This window comes from Egretta garzetta, unplaced genomic scaffold, assembly GCF_000687185.1.
Source record: "Egretta garzetta isolate BGI_Z169 unplaced genomic scaffold, ASM68718v1 scaffold329, whole genome shotgun sequence".
Taxonomy (NCBI): Eukaryota; Metazoa; Chordata; class Aves; order Pelecaniformes; family Ardeidae; genus Egretta; species Egretta garzetta.
Window position 1 is genome coordinate 3,487,123 of NW_009269999.1, and position 15,518 is coordinate 3,502,640.

The 15,518-nt window shown below is 39.6% G+C and overlaps 1 protein-coding gene across 1 annotated transcript in view; it reads left to right on the forward strand.

Moving 5' to 3' along the window:
• The window catches only part of HSD17B12 (hydroxysteroid 17-beta dehydrogenase 12), a 57,807-nt gene that overhangs the window by 35,297 nt on the left and 6,992 nt on the right, over positions 1-15,518 (forward strand). The window contains exons 6-8 of the mRNA XM_009647610.2: positions 3,080-3,114; positions 8,563-8,644; positions 13,546-13,611. Coding sequence (XP_009645905.1) covers positions 3,080-3,114; positions 8,563-8,644; positions 13,546-13,611 — 183 coding nt within the window. The remainder of the gene's footprint in view (positions 1-3,079; positions 3,115-8,562; positions 8,645-13,545; positions 13,612-15,518) is intronic.

The following is a 15,518-nucleotide window of genomic DNA, read 5'->3' on the forward strand; positions in this document are numbered from 1 at the left end:
CCAGCAAGCCTGCTGCCATGTAGGCCATGCTATTGTCAAAAAATCCAAAGTTGTGACAGTGACACCAGCCACGGAGCCATGTATTAATAGATTGGGTCTGCCTGTTCCTTCCAACATCACTGCCCACAACTGGAAGGAGGGAGGAAAAAATAATCCATGCCCCAGATTCCCTTACTAACCATCGCAAGGCCCTGAAGTCTCCGTTTCATAGTGGCTTGTCTGAGATTACAGCTACTGTTAACCAGTTTGGCTATTTTGGATAAAGATCATGCAACCGCATATGGACGCTGTTACTAGTGGCAAAACTACGTTTCTGCTATAGATTGGTTTATGTGATGTACTGTTGGGAATATTTTGTGTGTTTGTACAATGTATACATTTGCCAGGCCTGAATATGGGTGCAGAATGCCCTGCCAGCATTTTTCCAATAGTGCTCTTGCACTGCTGGAACAGTGTGAGTATGGACTTGGCTGGGTGAGGTGAGACTGACTCAGAGAGCTGCCTTCTGTTATTTTATTCTTAAAAAAAACCCCAACAAAAACCCCCCACAGTGTTTTTTTTCTGTACGTAATGATACTGAATATACATATATCTCTCTTCGCACATCACAAGATGTGAAAATGCAGATAGGAAAAACCTATAGTTTTGCCCTATTTCACAGATTTTTGAAACTTCCTCAAAATATTAATTTTAATGGAAACAAATGGAAGTGGTGTTGAGTATGAAATCCACTTTTGCCATTGGTGGTGTTCTGTTGGGGAAAAAAAATTGATTGCCTGTCCAGCTAAACTTTAGAAACAGACTATTTAATGCAGCGGGTGGCGAGAGACTGCTTGATTTCTACCTGAATTGTGTACCTATTGTTATATCTCGGCTCTCAATGGCTTCATAGTTTTTTAATTTATATAAGTCAAACCGTTATTGTAGCATGTTTTTCTATGCTTTTGTTTGGATATTGATGGTAACCCGCAGGTTTGTGATATACTAAGCTAGAGCTGCTTGGTGAGTTGCAGTTTTGATGTAGACCATGAATGCATTTCTGTGGGTTTATGACAAAGTTTCAAACGTGGAGTCCCCTCTGCATTAATGAGAGATCCTGTACGTGTTTTTCAGACCATTTGTGGGTTGCCTAAGGGAAGGCAATTGCAGTCCACATGTCAATCTATGGAGATGATATGCAGCATTACACTGCCCTTAGAGGCAAGAAACAGTATACTGATTTTTGCCAAGGGATCTGTGGGAGAGATCATAAAGCTTGCACCAGATCAAAGATCTGTCAGTCTTGAACTAGTCTTAAAATCAGCCCAAATAATTCTTTATCCTTTAACATTAAAAGAAATAGTCGCTTCCACATCTCTTTTGAAGCATTAGTGTATGAAAAAGCAGATGTATGCTTAGACTTAACATTAGAGGTTTTTCTGAAGTTGCATCAGATCTGTTTAGCTTGGTCATGTTTACCAGCTCTGAATGCTTAGTTTGACTTCTGGGGCGGTACTGAGAGTTAAATATGTCAACAGCCGACTTCATGAAAGAAGGTCTGTTCAACTCCTGCCTGTACAGTCCCTTAGCGAAGCGTCGTGCAGCATGGCTGATGGCAGAATCTATTCTAAGTGAGAAATGCCAATAAAATACAAAACACGGCCCTTCTCTACCATTTTCTTTGTGTGTCAACTGCAATCAACTGAAATGGTTTTCTTTTGTGATTTTTCTCTTTTATTGCTGAAAGGGTATGTTTTATAATTTAAAAATAGAAAAAAACACACACACACACACAGATTCAGTCATATGTAAGGGCTAATGCAGTGGTGATAGTAATATCAATAGCTTGCTACATTAAGATTTGTTTTTAAAAAAGTGCTTACAGGTGTTTTGTGCTCCTGTATATGCTGATTTCTTTGTGTGTGTGTTTTTCCTCCCATACTACTCAAATGTTTCATGTTTTAGGCTATCAAGGTAATTTGGTATCAGTGGGAGTACCATTACATTTTAGTGCCATTAGTATTTTATTACGCCCTCCTCACTGTGCTCTCAAGAACTTTGTTGGAACACCTTTTAAAGATGTGAAAAGTGGTAACAATTTATATTTCTTGTCTGGTCTGTCTTTGGTGTCAGTGATGTGACATTTATCAACAGGGTTGGCTGGGTGCAGGGTAGTATTTGGCACAAGCTGAACTTTGATGTTATTTCTTAAAGGGAGAAATTTTGGATTTAAATTTTATTTCAGAATGGTAGTGATTAGTAGTAGGAAAATGAACTATTTCACACTAATAAAAAACTCATCAAAGTTTGGATCAATGCTCAATTTGTTTCCCTTGTCAGAGCTGCTCTGTCTGCGACTGGGAAGCTCGTTTTAGGATTACTGCTCTGGAGAATCCTTCAGCCAGGTTGTAAACAGATTGCTCAGCCTCGTAATGAAGGCAGGAGCTTCCAGAGCGCTGGGGAGGTTTGCCAGGCTACTTGCCTTGCGGGGGTGTAGGTTCTTCAGAGTGAAAACATCTGTGTAATCAGCAAAAAATGTTTTGGTGTCTTAAATGTTTTCTGTAGGTAACATAATGTAGGAAACCTGTCTTCACGAGTTCTGTCCAGTGCTCTTGCTGCTCCACAACTTATTTTTAACTTAAAATCAGCAGTTCAGGAAGCCTAGCTAAAACCACAGATTTATAGAATCATAGAATTGGACATTGTCTTGAGTCTTGGCATAGGTGATAAATTTAGTCAGTCTTGAGGAAGACAGATGCTTTTTGTGGGGAGAGAAAGATCATACGTGTACCGTAGTACTCTGGTTTAGAGGCCACAGATGCTGCAGAACGGTGAAGACATTCTTTTATTTACTCTTATTGTACTTACGCTACTAGCTGGATGGGTTCACCAGATTGAGTGCACACACTACTTGACAGAGCTAAGTTATCCAGGTAGAATAAAAATAATCTGCCTACGCAAAGTATGGTCTCTGCTTCCCTGAGCCTTGGTCGGGGTGGAGGGGGTGGCAGCTGCTTCTGGGAGGGAAGGGAGGCTTCCCTTGGTCTCTGGCTTTCTGGTGTCTGCATTCTCAGCCATTACAAATGTTTTCTTTTTGCAGATGACACGATTGGTGCTGCCCAGCATGCTGGAAAGGTGAGTCACACTAACACTATCCAGACAAAGTCATCATTATTTGTAGGGGAGAATCCTTTCTTGAAAAATTCATTACTGTGACTAATCAGCCTAGTCTCCATGTTTTAAAGGCAGAGTAATGCTGGGTGAGTCACGCTGATGGTGCATGAATCATCAGACGGTGGAAGCCTTTTCCACTCGATTCCCTTTTTATTTTTCCTCTCCCTTCTCCACTGTTGTGGTGATTCCTTTTAGAACAGAATTAAAAAGCCCGTCTGACTCATCGGCACTAACTCAACAACCTGCTATTCTGAGGGGGCGGTTACAGTTCCTGGGAATAACCTTCTTAAGGCTATTTCTCTAAGTCATTGTAAGTAAAATGGATGCAAAGAATATGTTCTCATTATACAGTAGGAGGTATATTGAGGAAAGTCTGTGATCATTTGGAAAAGTAGAATTGGAGACCAGCTCTTTAAAATAAGAGTTAATGCACACCACTGTCGCCACGGAAGACGTGTACTGACTTCTTAGCTGGCTCCCAGGTGAAACTAAAAGGTGCACAGTTTCTGTGTGTCCCTCCAGGCTGTCGTCTTGCTGATGTTGACTGTCCCAGGCTGTTTGCCGTCTCTGTTGCAGTACCAACCACATCTTGCCGGGGGCTGTGCTTGGGTCAGGTCTGAGCTAGGCTCACAATACTGAGGAACGCTGTGTAGAACCATTCATGACACTCATCGTGGTATTGCCTCCAAACAAATACTGTAGGAGGAGCGTATATATGGGGCAAACCTCCGAGTCTGACAAAGATTAAGAAAAAAGTTGGTATTTCTTGTGTCATCCCACTATCTGGGAGTCTTCGTTGCAGATCAGGATTCAATTGTTCAAGTGTTGCACAGAAGCAGAGCAAATGTTTCACATCTAAAGCAAAGTTTCTTCGTGGGTACAAACTGCCAGAGCTAGTGGCCGGTATGGGAGTCAGTGTCTAGCACAGCAGGGTAATGGCTAGCTTAGATTTTTAGTTAAACAAGCAAGAGATGATGATGAGTTTTTAATGTAAAGCAACTTGAATTAGGAAGGAAGACCCAAGACAGAGCTCTTGGGGAAGTGGGTGGGGGTGTGATATTTCCCAATAAAGCTGGAGTAGAGGATGAGGATTATAGTACAATGATGGTAGGTACTCAGAGTTTGTAAGTCAAAAGTTACTTCTTGCCTGTGTACTATTATTGATAGATAAAGGGACCTGCCTTTCGTGGGACCACCACGTTCTGAAGATGACAACATGACCAAAGCCATTCTGCTTTCTAAGGATTTAATGTTGTTTTGTTACCAATTTTTGGAACTTTGAAGCTCTAACAATTTCTTGCCTTGGTTTCTTCTTTGTCTAAAGAAATGTCATAGTTATCCATTTGGCAGAGTTGATCTCTTCAGCTTCTTCGGACAGAATGATGTATACTCTACTTATAGAATATCCTGCGTATGTTTTTCTGTTACATGTTAACAGAAAAATGTTACATATTAACCTGGGTAAGATGATTTGAATGAAAGGCAGCAAACCAGGATCCTGCTGACTTCTGGTTCTGACTACCTATGGGCACACCACGTCATGTTTCTTTTCACTTTTCCTAACTACATGATTACCTCAGGAATCTCAAGGATAAATGTTCAAGAAGAAGCTTGGAAAGAAAAGGTTAATAGTGGTTAAAAAAAAAAAGTACACATCTTGAACTTTCCTGTGTGTGAGCAGACAGTTTGAATGACTGCTCCATTTGAGTGAAGGCCTTGGTTTCTGTCCCAGGGAAAAATATTTGAAAAAGCTTCCATTTTCTGTTTGGTTTTGTGAAGTCAGTTGGGTTTGCAGTGCACAGAAGCAACGTCTGCAGCTGCCAGCTCCTGCATAGTCATAGCTCACAGGCCATTAACACTGCTAAGAGTCTGTAACCACAGGAGGACATGGCTGTCCAGCAAATCCAAGAGCATGAACGAGTGGTAGCTGTACTTGGCTGCTCTTTGGGCCAACCGCGAATTTCTCACATGGGACCGTGCGTTAGGAAAAAAGGCTCCAGGCTCTAAGAATAAAACTAAACTAGGAATCCCATTGTTATTCCTAATGATAGCATGTTGAGCAGATAGATGTGACATAGCTGCAAGATGGTGTAGTGTACTATCATGTGTACTTCTACATATTTAAGTGGGTTTTTTTCATGGCAATATATTACAAGACAAATGCAGAAATAGAGCAGACTTTACATGCTTTGCATCCAGGTCTGTTAAGGAGAAAACATGACTGCATCTTGGTGTGTCTGTTACTTTTTATTTATAATAAACATAGCAGCATTAGATGAATGCCACTTCTGATAATGGCATTTAGATTCTCTGCTGTGGCTCCTCTCCTGTGCTCTGAACACTTAAAGTGACAATTTATAATCTGCAGCTTCCTTTTACACTTAAATGAGCAGTTCCTCTGTAAATTTTCAGGCTCCTGTCTAAGGTGGGAGACTCATAGAACTGAAAATCAAGGCTTGATGCCTTTAGGAACAAAAAAACCACCACCACCAAAAATCGGTTGATGGTTTCTAGATAAATATCAAACTATGGTATTTATTGCCAGGGAAGTAGCGAGTGCATAATTACATTACAGAGGAAGCTTGCTCTTTCCACTTGGCGTGCAGCTGGAGCAGGCGCTGGTTGCCACAGCAACAGGGAGATGGCTAAATATAGCCTCCCTGGCGCTGGACCGCTTAAGGTAGAATGATGGGGAGGTGTGAGGGTGTGGGCCTGACTCTCTTCATCTTGACCAACTTTTCTTTTTTTTTTTTTTTAAAGTGCACAGCTGAGTTGTATGGAGACAAAATTTCTTTTTGCTGCACTGATGCTCGTGTAGTTCTTCGGATGCCTCCCTACAGTCATTTCTTCTGCAATTCCTCCAAGAAGCAAAATTGTAATTGGAGTAATTGGAAGTGTTCCCCCTACATGCATGCTTCTCGGTTTCCTTTTATCTGGAGGTTTTAAGTCTAGCGCTGTTTTCTTTAGGAAGAAAAAACACAAACCACAAAACCCACAGTGGCACTGGCTGCTTCAAAGAGCACACACGGAGCTTCTGCAAGGGGCTGCTATTAATTTGTTGTGTTTCCAAGAGGTCTTTCTTCATTGCGTCAGACCATTGATTCACTGCACCCAGATGATGGTCACTACTGCTGGAAAGTTGCAGTCTAGCCAGACGCTGCAAGACCTGTGCTTTACAGCCTGAATGCCAACCTCTCTTCTAAAGCTTCATGAAGTTTGTTTTATAAGCACGTGGCTCGTGTTTATCCATATAAATGCTTACCCCTTTCTGAATCCTATTAAGCTTTTGTCCTCAATTAAGTTTTGTGGCAAGTACTCCCATAGTCTGAATATGGGAAAAGCACTTCCTTTTATCAGATCTAAATTTCAGTCTTTCATTTAAATAAATGTCATCTTGCTTTTGTATTCGGAGAGGATAAATCAAGATCTTGATCTTTGTCATTCATTAGTCTGTATGCTCTTATCACGGCTGCTCTTAATAGTCTCTTAAATAGCTAAATTGAACCAATCTTTTCACCTCATCGATGTATCAGGGTTTCTTTTTCTTTTCCCCTTTGCTAAATCATCAGGTTCTTAATATTTCTGTCCTATATCTGGAGGGATAAATATGTTCCATAGACTGTAACACAAGATTTCAGTGGTGGGGCCTGTGTCCCTGCTATTCCCTCCATCTTGTTCTTTGGCTTTTGGTGACTGCTGCACAAAAGAGAACTCCTTGTGGACTTTGTTCAGGTTTTCCAGGGAGCGGATAGTTGATTTAGTCCTGCAAGGTTTGTGATTAATTCATGTTATTTTCTTTAGTATGTGTTGTTGGTTTTGTTAATATTGATTTTTCATCTGCCATTCTGTAGTCTGTTCACATAGTGGTCTGAGCTCTTTAAAAAGTTCCTTATAGTATTCTCCGATCTGGTAATCTCTTAAAAACTGCGTGAATACTCATTTCACTGCTAATCCCCATTTGATCTCATGAATAAATATCACAAGCACCACCTGTATTGATATGAAAAAACTTCTGGCATCCACTGTTAACCTTTTGCTGTCGTCAAATTTCATGATTAATTTGTGGTCTTATTTTCTCCATACTACATATTTTGATCCATGTTACTACTTTATTTCACCAACCAAGCCTTGCAGATAACTCCTGAAAAATACAACAAAGTTTTAGCAAAGGTGTTTGAAATTGCAAATGACTGAAAAGATTCCTTTCTGTCATGCTAGCCATCTCATTTCTAGAAGTGAATCAATCACAGATTTAATTCACACTTTTAGCATGGCAGAAGCCATGTCAGTTTGAATCTATTGTCACAATTTTCAGAGTTACATAGTTTTTAATTTTGAAGGGTCACTTGAGCTCAGCTGTTTATTTTCAAGATGGCTACTGAAGTCATTGTGGCAGCAGCAGCATAGGATTAACAAATAGATGAGAAAAATCATATGTGAATCTGCAGGAGTTGAGCTGTGTGATGCCTACCTGCATGAATGTTCTCTGCACTAAGCACAGCAAACTTAGTAGTACATTCAGGTAAACTGTCTTGAATTTAGTACAGGGTGAGAAGAAGTGGAGACACATCTTTCACTGTGTTAAACTATCTGGTAGCACCTTCTAACAGCATACATGCCCTAATTTGCCTGAAGCTTTTAAAACTAATTTTTCTTGCTACCTAGCACTAAATAATATGTCTGGTTTTGTAGGTAAAACTAGTCACAGAAATGGATATGCTCAAAATCAGTCAGTGGGTTGGGAAATCCAGGAGTCTTGCTTTCTGTCACTACCTTCACATGCTCTGGAAGTGCTTGGCAGAGCAGGTGGTAGCTTATCTCAGATTGGGACACTTACCTAAATATTATTGTGGAATATTTTCAGTGTTACTGTAATACAGCTGTAAAACAACTCTTAATATAGTGTGGAAGATATTCAGTGGATGACTACAGAAAATAAAACCACTTCTGTATTTGAGCGGTAGGTTCAGATACTTCCTATCTTGAAGATCCATCATGAAACAACATGTAGAAGATGAAAGGGATTATCGAAATGTAAACTATACAACAAACTTGTGTTGCCATTTCTGCCATCTTAGCCCAAGATTTAGAAGTTGCCTTTTGGACTTGTGCCAGTTTCACTTAATTGGTTTAGCCCAGTGTGTGTGTGTGTGTGTGTGTGTGTGCATGGAGCTTGATTCTCTTGCTGCATTGACCTTGGAGTTGTTCCTGATTTGTACCAGCTGCTTGAATGCTCATACTGTGCTTAATGTCATATTAATAAATTTCCAATTAGGGTTTGTTTGGGGGTTTTAAAGAGATCTTAATCTCAATTGCATCCTATAGGTTTTCTTCAGGCTTGCAGTAATTTTCTGAAATGTGAAAGATGTTTCCCTTATTTAATGATGATATATCTTCATTGTCTTTCAGAACAAAAGGGGTAATCCTGAATATCTCCTCAATTGCTGGGATAATTCCAGCTCCAATGATGACGCTTTACTCAGGAACCAAGGTAAGTGTTCTTTTCCACACTGAAAGCAAGTGTCAGGCATAAGCCAACACTACAGGAATAAATGTTTTGGTGTCCATCTAGTGGTGCTTTCATGAACTAAAAGTACTGAGTTTCTAACTGAAATTTTTCCAATACTGGAAGCTGGAAGGTTGAGAGAAAAATGGGAACGACTGTTATGTATTTCACCATGCATTCTACTCTTACATGGAAAAGGATGCTAGTGTACCAAGCAAGCTTAGCATGAGGTTGAGAAGGGATATTGACTAAGCTTAACACACTTTCTTGTTTTGACTTTGAAACTTTTTTCCCCTAATCTTACTGAAGATGTGTATCTTCAATATATATGTATTTATATTTATTTTAAGTAGGACTCTTCTGGTGCTTGTTGGAAGCAAACATTTGTCCTTCTTTTTTATTAGTTGCCTTAAGTTTGGGATTTCAAGTAAGAGAAGGGTTAGAGCTCTAGGGCCTCACCATTACTAAACAGTAAACTTTCCTCGATCTGCTGACCATACAATGTAGCCCAGTATGTCATTTGATGCTCTTGCAGTGAGTGGGTTATTGGCTTATCTTCTCCCTGGCAGCCACCATAAATTCCAGGTTCTTTGCAGCAGGGCTGCTACTCAACCAAAATTAAGGCATGACGTTATCCCACTCTGTATGCAGAACTTCTCACTTCACTCTGTGCCAGTCAAGAAATTTCTTGATGTTTAACAATAATCATCAGGGTCTCTCTGAACTGAAGCTCTATTGTGTCAGCCACTCCATCTAATGTCATCTACAAATTTGCTGAGGGTGTGCTCTATGTCATCATCTAGGTCACTGATAGGAGATACCAAAGAATATAGGCTTCTATATTGATCTGTAGGGTTCACTGCTTGTTATCAGCCAGATGTCAAGCTATTGATTGTGGCCCTTTGAGCCTGGTGTTCCAGCCAATTTTCAGTCTGGCCAGCAGTTTGTCCTTTCAGCACATATCTGCTCGACTTCCAAATGAGAACGCTGCAGAAGATGGTGTCAAAAGCTTTACTGAAGTGAAAAATTTATCTATATATACACATTATCTATATATACACACATACATGTATAGTTTATATATATTAAAAATGAATCAGTTTCCCTCAACTATAAAGCTAGTCCGCTCCATTGTAGAAAGCGATTTAGTTGGTCAAATGTGATTTGCTGTTGGTAAATCTGTGTTGACTGTTTCTGATGTATCTTCTTGTCCTTTATGTGCTTGGAAATGAATTCCAAGAGGAGGGCTCCATGGTCTTTTCACAAACTGAGTTAAAGCTGACTGGATCTTTTTTGCCTTTTCAAGGAGGGGTATGTTAGCCCTCTTCCAGCTGTCAAAGACCTCCCCCAGTTTCTATAGTTTTTCACATGTTGTAGGCAGCAGACTTGTATACATATGGACTGATTCGTTCAGCTCTCAAGTTGAATCCATCGTGGCTCCATGGATTTGAATACATCGAGCTTCTCTGAATAGTCCCTAAATTGTTGTTGCCTCTGTCTCTCTCTTTCATTAAACAAAGTGGCTGCATGTAGAGGCATGGGAGCAGGCTTTGGCTGTGCAAAGGCAAGAGAAGTGTTGAATACTTTAACCTTTTTCTATCCTTTATCTCTAGGTAGTCTCCCTCATCTATCAACATCCCCCCCGTTTCTCTGAAATGCCTCTTGAAAGCAGTGTACCTGTAGGATCCTTTTCCTGCTACCCTTCATTTCCTTTGCTAGTCTTTTCCTAGCTTGGATTTTATTGCAAAGCACCCAATAAAGTTCTGTGTTTCTCTTTTACTTCTCCTTGTTTGTGTCTCATATGCTCATTTCTAGTTTGTCAAGAAGCTCTCTACTTAGCCAAATGCTCCTTTTACTGAAATTTCCTGTATTCTTCCACAATAGACTGGCTTATTCTACCAGTTCAGAGCTACTCTAGATCTACATTTCACATTAAATTTAATCTGCTCTGTTTTCTCTTTGTGTCGCTGAGACAGTTTTGTCTTTCTGCAGCTGGTCTTACTTTTTTTCCAGAGGTACTTATAGGTGCTTCTAAAAGGTTCACCTAAAAGGTCTCCAGTTAACACTTTAAAGACCAAATATGGGTACACAGTATGGAACTGAAGCATTTGTGATTAAAAACTAAATGCAATTTACGCTGGTACTAAAGCAGTATGACACTACAGCTATTTTGGGTGCACCTAGTAATTACCTTAAATACTTCAAGGATTTCTGAGTCTAAGCAGAATCTTGACAGGGTGAAGAAGCCTTCAATAGTGTCATTCATATCAGAACAGACCTATTTTTCCTCTCGACTCTTGGGAACTTCTTCATACTTCCAGAAAGGAATCTATGCGCACTATTTTATTCATTCTAAAGAGGGGATATTTAAGTTTAGAAATCATGAAAGCCTGAATTAGTTTTAGCTGATAAAATTTGCTCTTGAAATAGCTGTTTCCTGAGAGCACAGTTCTTTGTTTTAATACGAAAGGTCACTTTTGTTGTGGCGCTGCCTTCAGCTTTATGGAATGAATTGAGCTTCTGATTTTAGTGGGAATATGCCTTACACTGCTTCGGTTAGTCTTTTTTCAATGAGAATCTCAAATATTTCCTTCCCTCCCTCGAAGAAACTCAATTACAGGTTAAGTAATATGCCTGTTCTCAGCACTGCTCATCTTCTACCACAGCAAGATTAGTAAGCATGAAAGTGACTCCCCTAATGTAGGCTACAGAAAGACTGTATCTGCAATTTCTAGGGTTTTTTTCCTCATCTATTTAGAGGGGTTTAAAGCATAGTATCCTTCAAGTCTAAGTCAATGGCTTTGGCCAATTATCAGGCCAATCCAACTCTTTAACCTTCCCATGGAGAATTCCCTATTTTACAATGAAACAAGACACTTTTAAAGGAATCCTAGTCCTATTTTTGACAGGCATTCCTATCTACCTGCATTAATACTTACGAGAAGTGCAGTACAACTTTTTTTTTTTCTTCCCCCCACCATATCTTTAGTATTTGGGTTTGTTACTGGATATCCAGGGAGAAATTTTCTTAATGCAATGTTTATCTGTTTATTCAGGGGATGCTTAACTAGACAACATTCTTCAGACTGTTTTAAGCCAGAGGCTGCTGGGAGACTTGAGGATCTGGAGATAAAACCCCACATTGTCTTGAAATAAATTCTTCAAGAAGAAAAACTCCAATGTTTATTTGGATACTGGACTTTGCTTTTTTCTTCACATGTAAAATGAATGTTCTCTTTATTGCAAGCTCTTTGCAACCAGTAGAGATGACAATCTCTTTATATTGTCTCTCCTTATTTGGAGCAGTAGCTGATTTCAGGACTCTGTCATGTGGAAATAGTTAGAAATTTGAATGATCAAAGCCCTTTGATTAACACAATATAGTTTTTTATTTATTTTCTAACAGATTCTTGGTAAACTCTGTGTAGTTATCGCACATACATGTGGCAACTGTGTTTGGGGACTGCGCTGAACTATTTGCATGTCTATGCAAGTGCTTATTGTTGCAGTAGCACAACGAGCTCGCTTGAATCGCTGCTAGGCCTGTTTTTCAGAGACTTGTGGAATAGTGGATTTCATTAAGAACTTATACTTGGAGGAAGGGGAGAATGAAAGAACAGTTGGACTTATCTTCTATAAGCTTTCTTGGTTTAATGAGCCTCCTTCTAGCTTGTACATGCAACTTGAAGAATAAAAGGACCTATCTGCTACACAGCAAAACTAGTTTTCTTTCAGATCTTGTGTACGCTCAGAAAAGTGTCTATAGAAATAGCCCGGTAGTGTGGGAGTGTTTCTTTTTCCTAAAAAAAAACAGGATAACCATAATAGGAAAAACACTGGGCACTGCAAGCTTTAAGCACTGGTCTCGGTTAGGACTTCTGTTAATCCAGTGGTGACATGATCAGCAAAGGAAGACTGTAAAGCAGGTGCAATACTGGAGCTTTGCTGTTTGTTTTGAAACTAGTCTGAAGCAACTGCTAATTAAATACTTGCATTACTTTATTTAGTATTTATTTAGCATCAAGCATAGATAAGATAGCTTAGTTCTGTCAACTGAAGGTACTCCATTCATCCTACTCGGCTGTATTGTTTCACTAAAACAAGAAACCGTAGCAGAATCTGGTATTTTGTGTCGCTGGACTGCAGGAGGGAAAAGTGGAAAGGTGGTTTAGAAGAACTCAGGGCGGAGAAATCTGTGCTGGTTTGAACTGCTGAGTAGCCTTGGGTTATTAGGACAAATACTTTCTCATTGTGGTTGTAGAGGCAGCTGTATCAGATTTGAGGGCATCTTGATGGCAAGTACTAGCATCTACCTTTTAAGCCCTTTCACTTCTTTCATGCAACATTTAGTCTTGTAATTTCTAAAACTTTCAGAAGTTTAGGAGAGAACCTGAGGTAGTAGACTTCAGGACTAGGAAGAAGTATCACCGTAGGATGGCATTTCTTAAAAATGTAAAGGCAGAAGACAAAGTATTTAAACGCTGTGATTTAAAAACCACGGACAAGAGAAACCTACTTAAATCACTCTTAAAAAAAAAAAAACATCTAAGGAGATGACATAAGTAGTGGACAATGTGAACATACAGTCCTATTTTCCTTTTTTAACTAGGCTTTATATAAGAAATCTAGTTCATTTTCCTTTTAAATTAAAAGAGGGTTTTATTTGTTTAGATTGAGCCTCCCTTCTGTAAAAGTGCTTTGTAAGCATAGGGTTTCTATTCAGATGGCATTGCCCTAATATGCAAAGTTTCTTTGAAAACCTAAGGTTTTTCACTGTGAAAACAGTAACTATAAATAGTAATTGAAATATGCTTACAAGACCCGGCAAACTACAGTTTTCACTTTAATGCATAACAAGCTGCATATTTCCCTTCTTTTCTCTCTAGGCTTTTGTGGATTACTTCTCCCAAGGCCTCCATGCAGAATACAAGAGCAAGGGCATCATTGTGCAGGTGAGTAGAGTTTGTTTCATGTAAGTGGGGTTACCACAGCAACGTTGGTGTCTTGGTTACAAAAGGGAATCAGCATATTCTCTTATTCATGAATATCTGACGCAGATGAAGGATATGGATTTCCTTTGATCCCATTAGCAGCTTTCTTAAGTTAGTCTGAAACAATGAATCTTGAAACAACAAAAACATGGGTGTGTTTTTTTGTTTGCTTGGGGATTTTTTAGCAGATTGTGGTAATTGAACCTTTAAGTACAAAATATTCCATAAAAACTGTGTACAACTCTGTAGAATACATCTTTACACAACTTAATCTACTGGAATGCACTTTTGGAGTGCATTTGTACAGAGATTCAATGGGTAACTGCTCAAAAGACTAGAACAGTAGCAGTCCATTCCCTGTAGTGTCAGTGAATCAACTGCTAGTATAAGCATAGTAGCAAGAACAAAGGCCTCGAAGTCCCTTTGTCTGTAATGGACTGATTTAATTTTCTTTAGTACTGGCTTTCCACGTAACTAATGAGTCTTGCCTCCCCACCCCCCATTTGTTTACCTTCCATGGTTTTAATTATTTTTGATGGGGTATAAAAGCAAACCAAGCCAGTCTCTCACGGCTTTATGTGAATTTGCTGTAATATTGCTTCTCCCATACTCTTAGTATTTGCTTCCAAAAATAGCTGGAATGTCCAGCTTTGGTTGCAAACACTGAATTTTTCATTCCTTACTACACTTGCTGCTCTCCAGAGCAATAGTCAGTTTGATAAAGGTGGTATGTTACCTGTGCTGTGAAGACAGCAGTGTATTTTTTTTAAATTCAGTTAGGGATCGTCCTACAAACAGGATTAGCCTGTATCCATGCCTGTCATTCCCCTATTTCTGTATGGTGGGTCTCAAAACCATCTGAACTCTGAAGGCCACATAAGGAGTCAGGCACAAAGTTGCCCACCTTATACGTGCAATCATTAAGTGTGAGAGCACAACCTTTGTTACTGGCTAAAACCATAGAGATGTTATCACCTTAGAGCTGTGTTACCTTTTTGACATGATAGATATTTTTTTTTTTCCCCCCTCTTTAAGCATACTTAGCAAAACAAGAACTTATCACCAGGAAATGTCCTGCAGTTTAGTATTCAGATGTTTAGTCCCAGATGTTTAGTCCCAGATGTTTAGTCCCAGATGTTTAGTATAATGTCCTGTCCCAGTTCCTGAGAGAGGATTGTGTTAAGAAAAAGACAAGAGCTGGGTGAGCTATTTCCATTCAGTCACTGACCCTTTAATGGGAACCTCATTTAAACCTTATACTAAAAATCTTAAGGGATGCTGTTTATTTTGGAGTCTGTTGGCAGTGGAGAGGAAGCTGGCCAAGGTGGTCCCTGAAAGCAGTCTAACTACTGTTGTTACAGACCTTCTCGAGGACAGACTAAGTGACGTTAGTTCTACTGCTGGTAACATGGTAACTTGCTGTAGAGCTCCCAAAGCATAACTTCTCCTCAGAGTGAGTGCTTGATGCTGTGTCCTAGCACCCTGGGCTGTACCTTCAGCTAAACCCATGTGCAGCAATGAAGGATGCATAAAAAGGTAGCACTATGAACAGGTACATGTACAACATACATGGTGGTTTGTGTGTGCTCTCGGTTCTTGAAGTAGATTAAGCTGGAGCAACTTTCAGTGTTTTATGTCTCCTTGTTACTTTCTCTTCTCACAGTGCTTTCCAAGCCCTTCTCTGGCTTCAGCCCCAAACTGTCAATTTTTACCATACTGCACGTTCCTTACAGCTTTCTTTTCACTTTTATTTTTACCCTTCTATATTACTTCTGTCTCCCCAGTGTGGTTCAAGTTGTATTACTTGCAGATTTAGCTTCATTATCAGACAGCTGTTCTTCCAGTCCGTTCCATCTACGTGCAGTGTG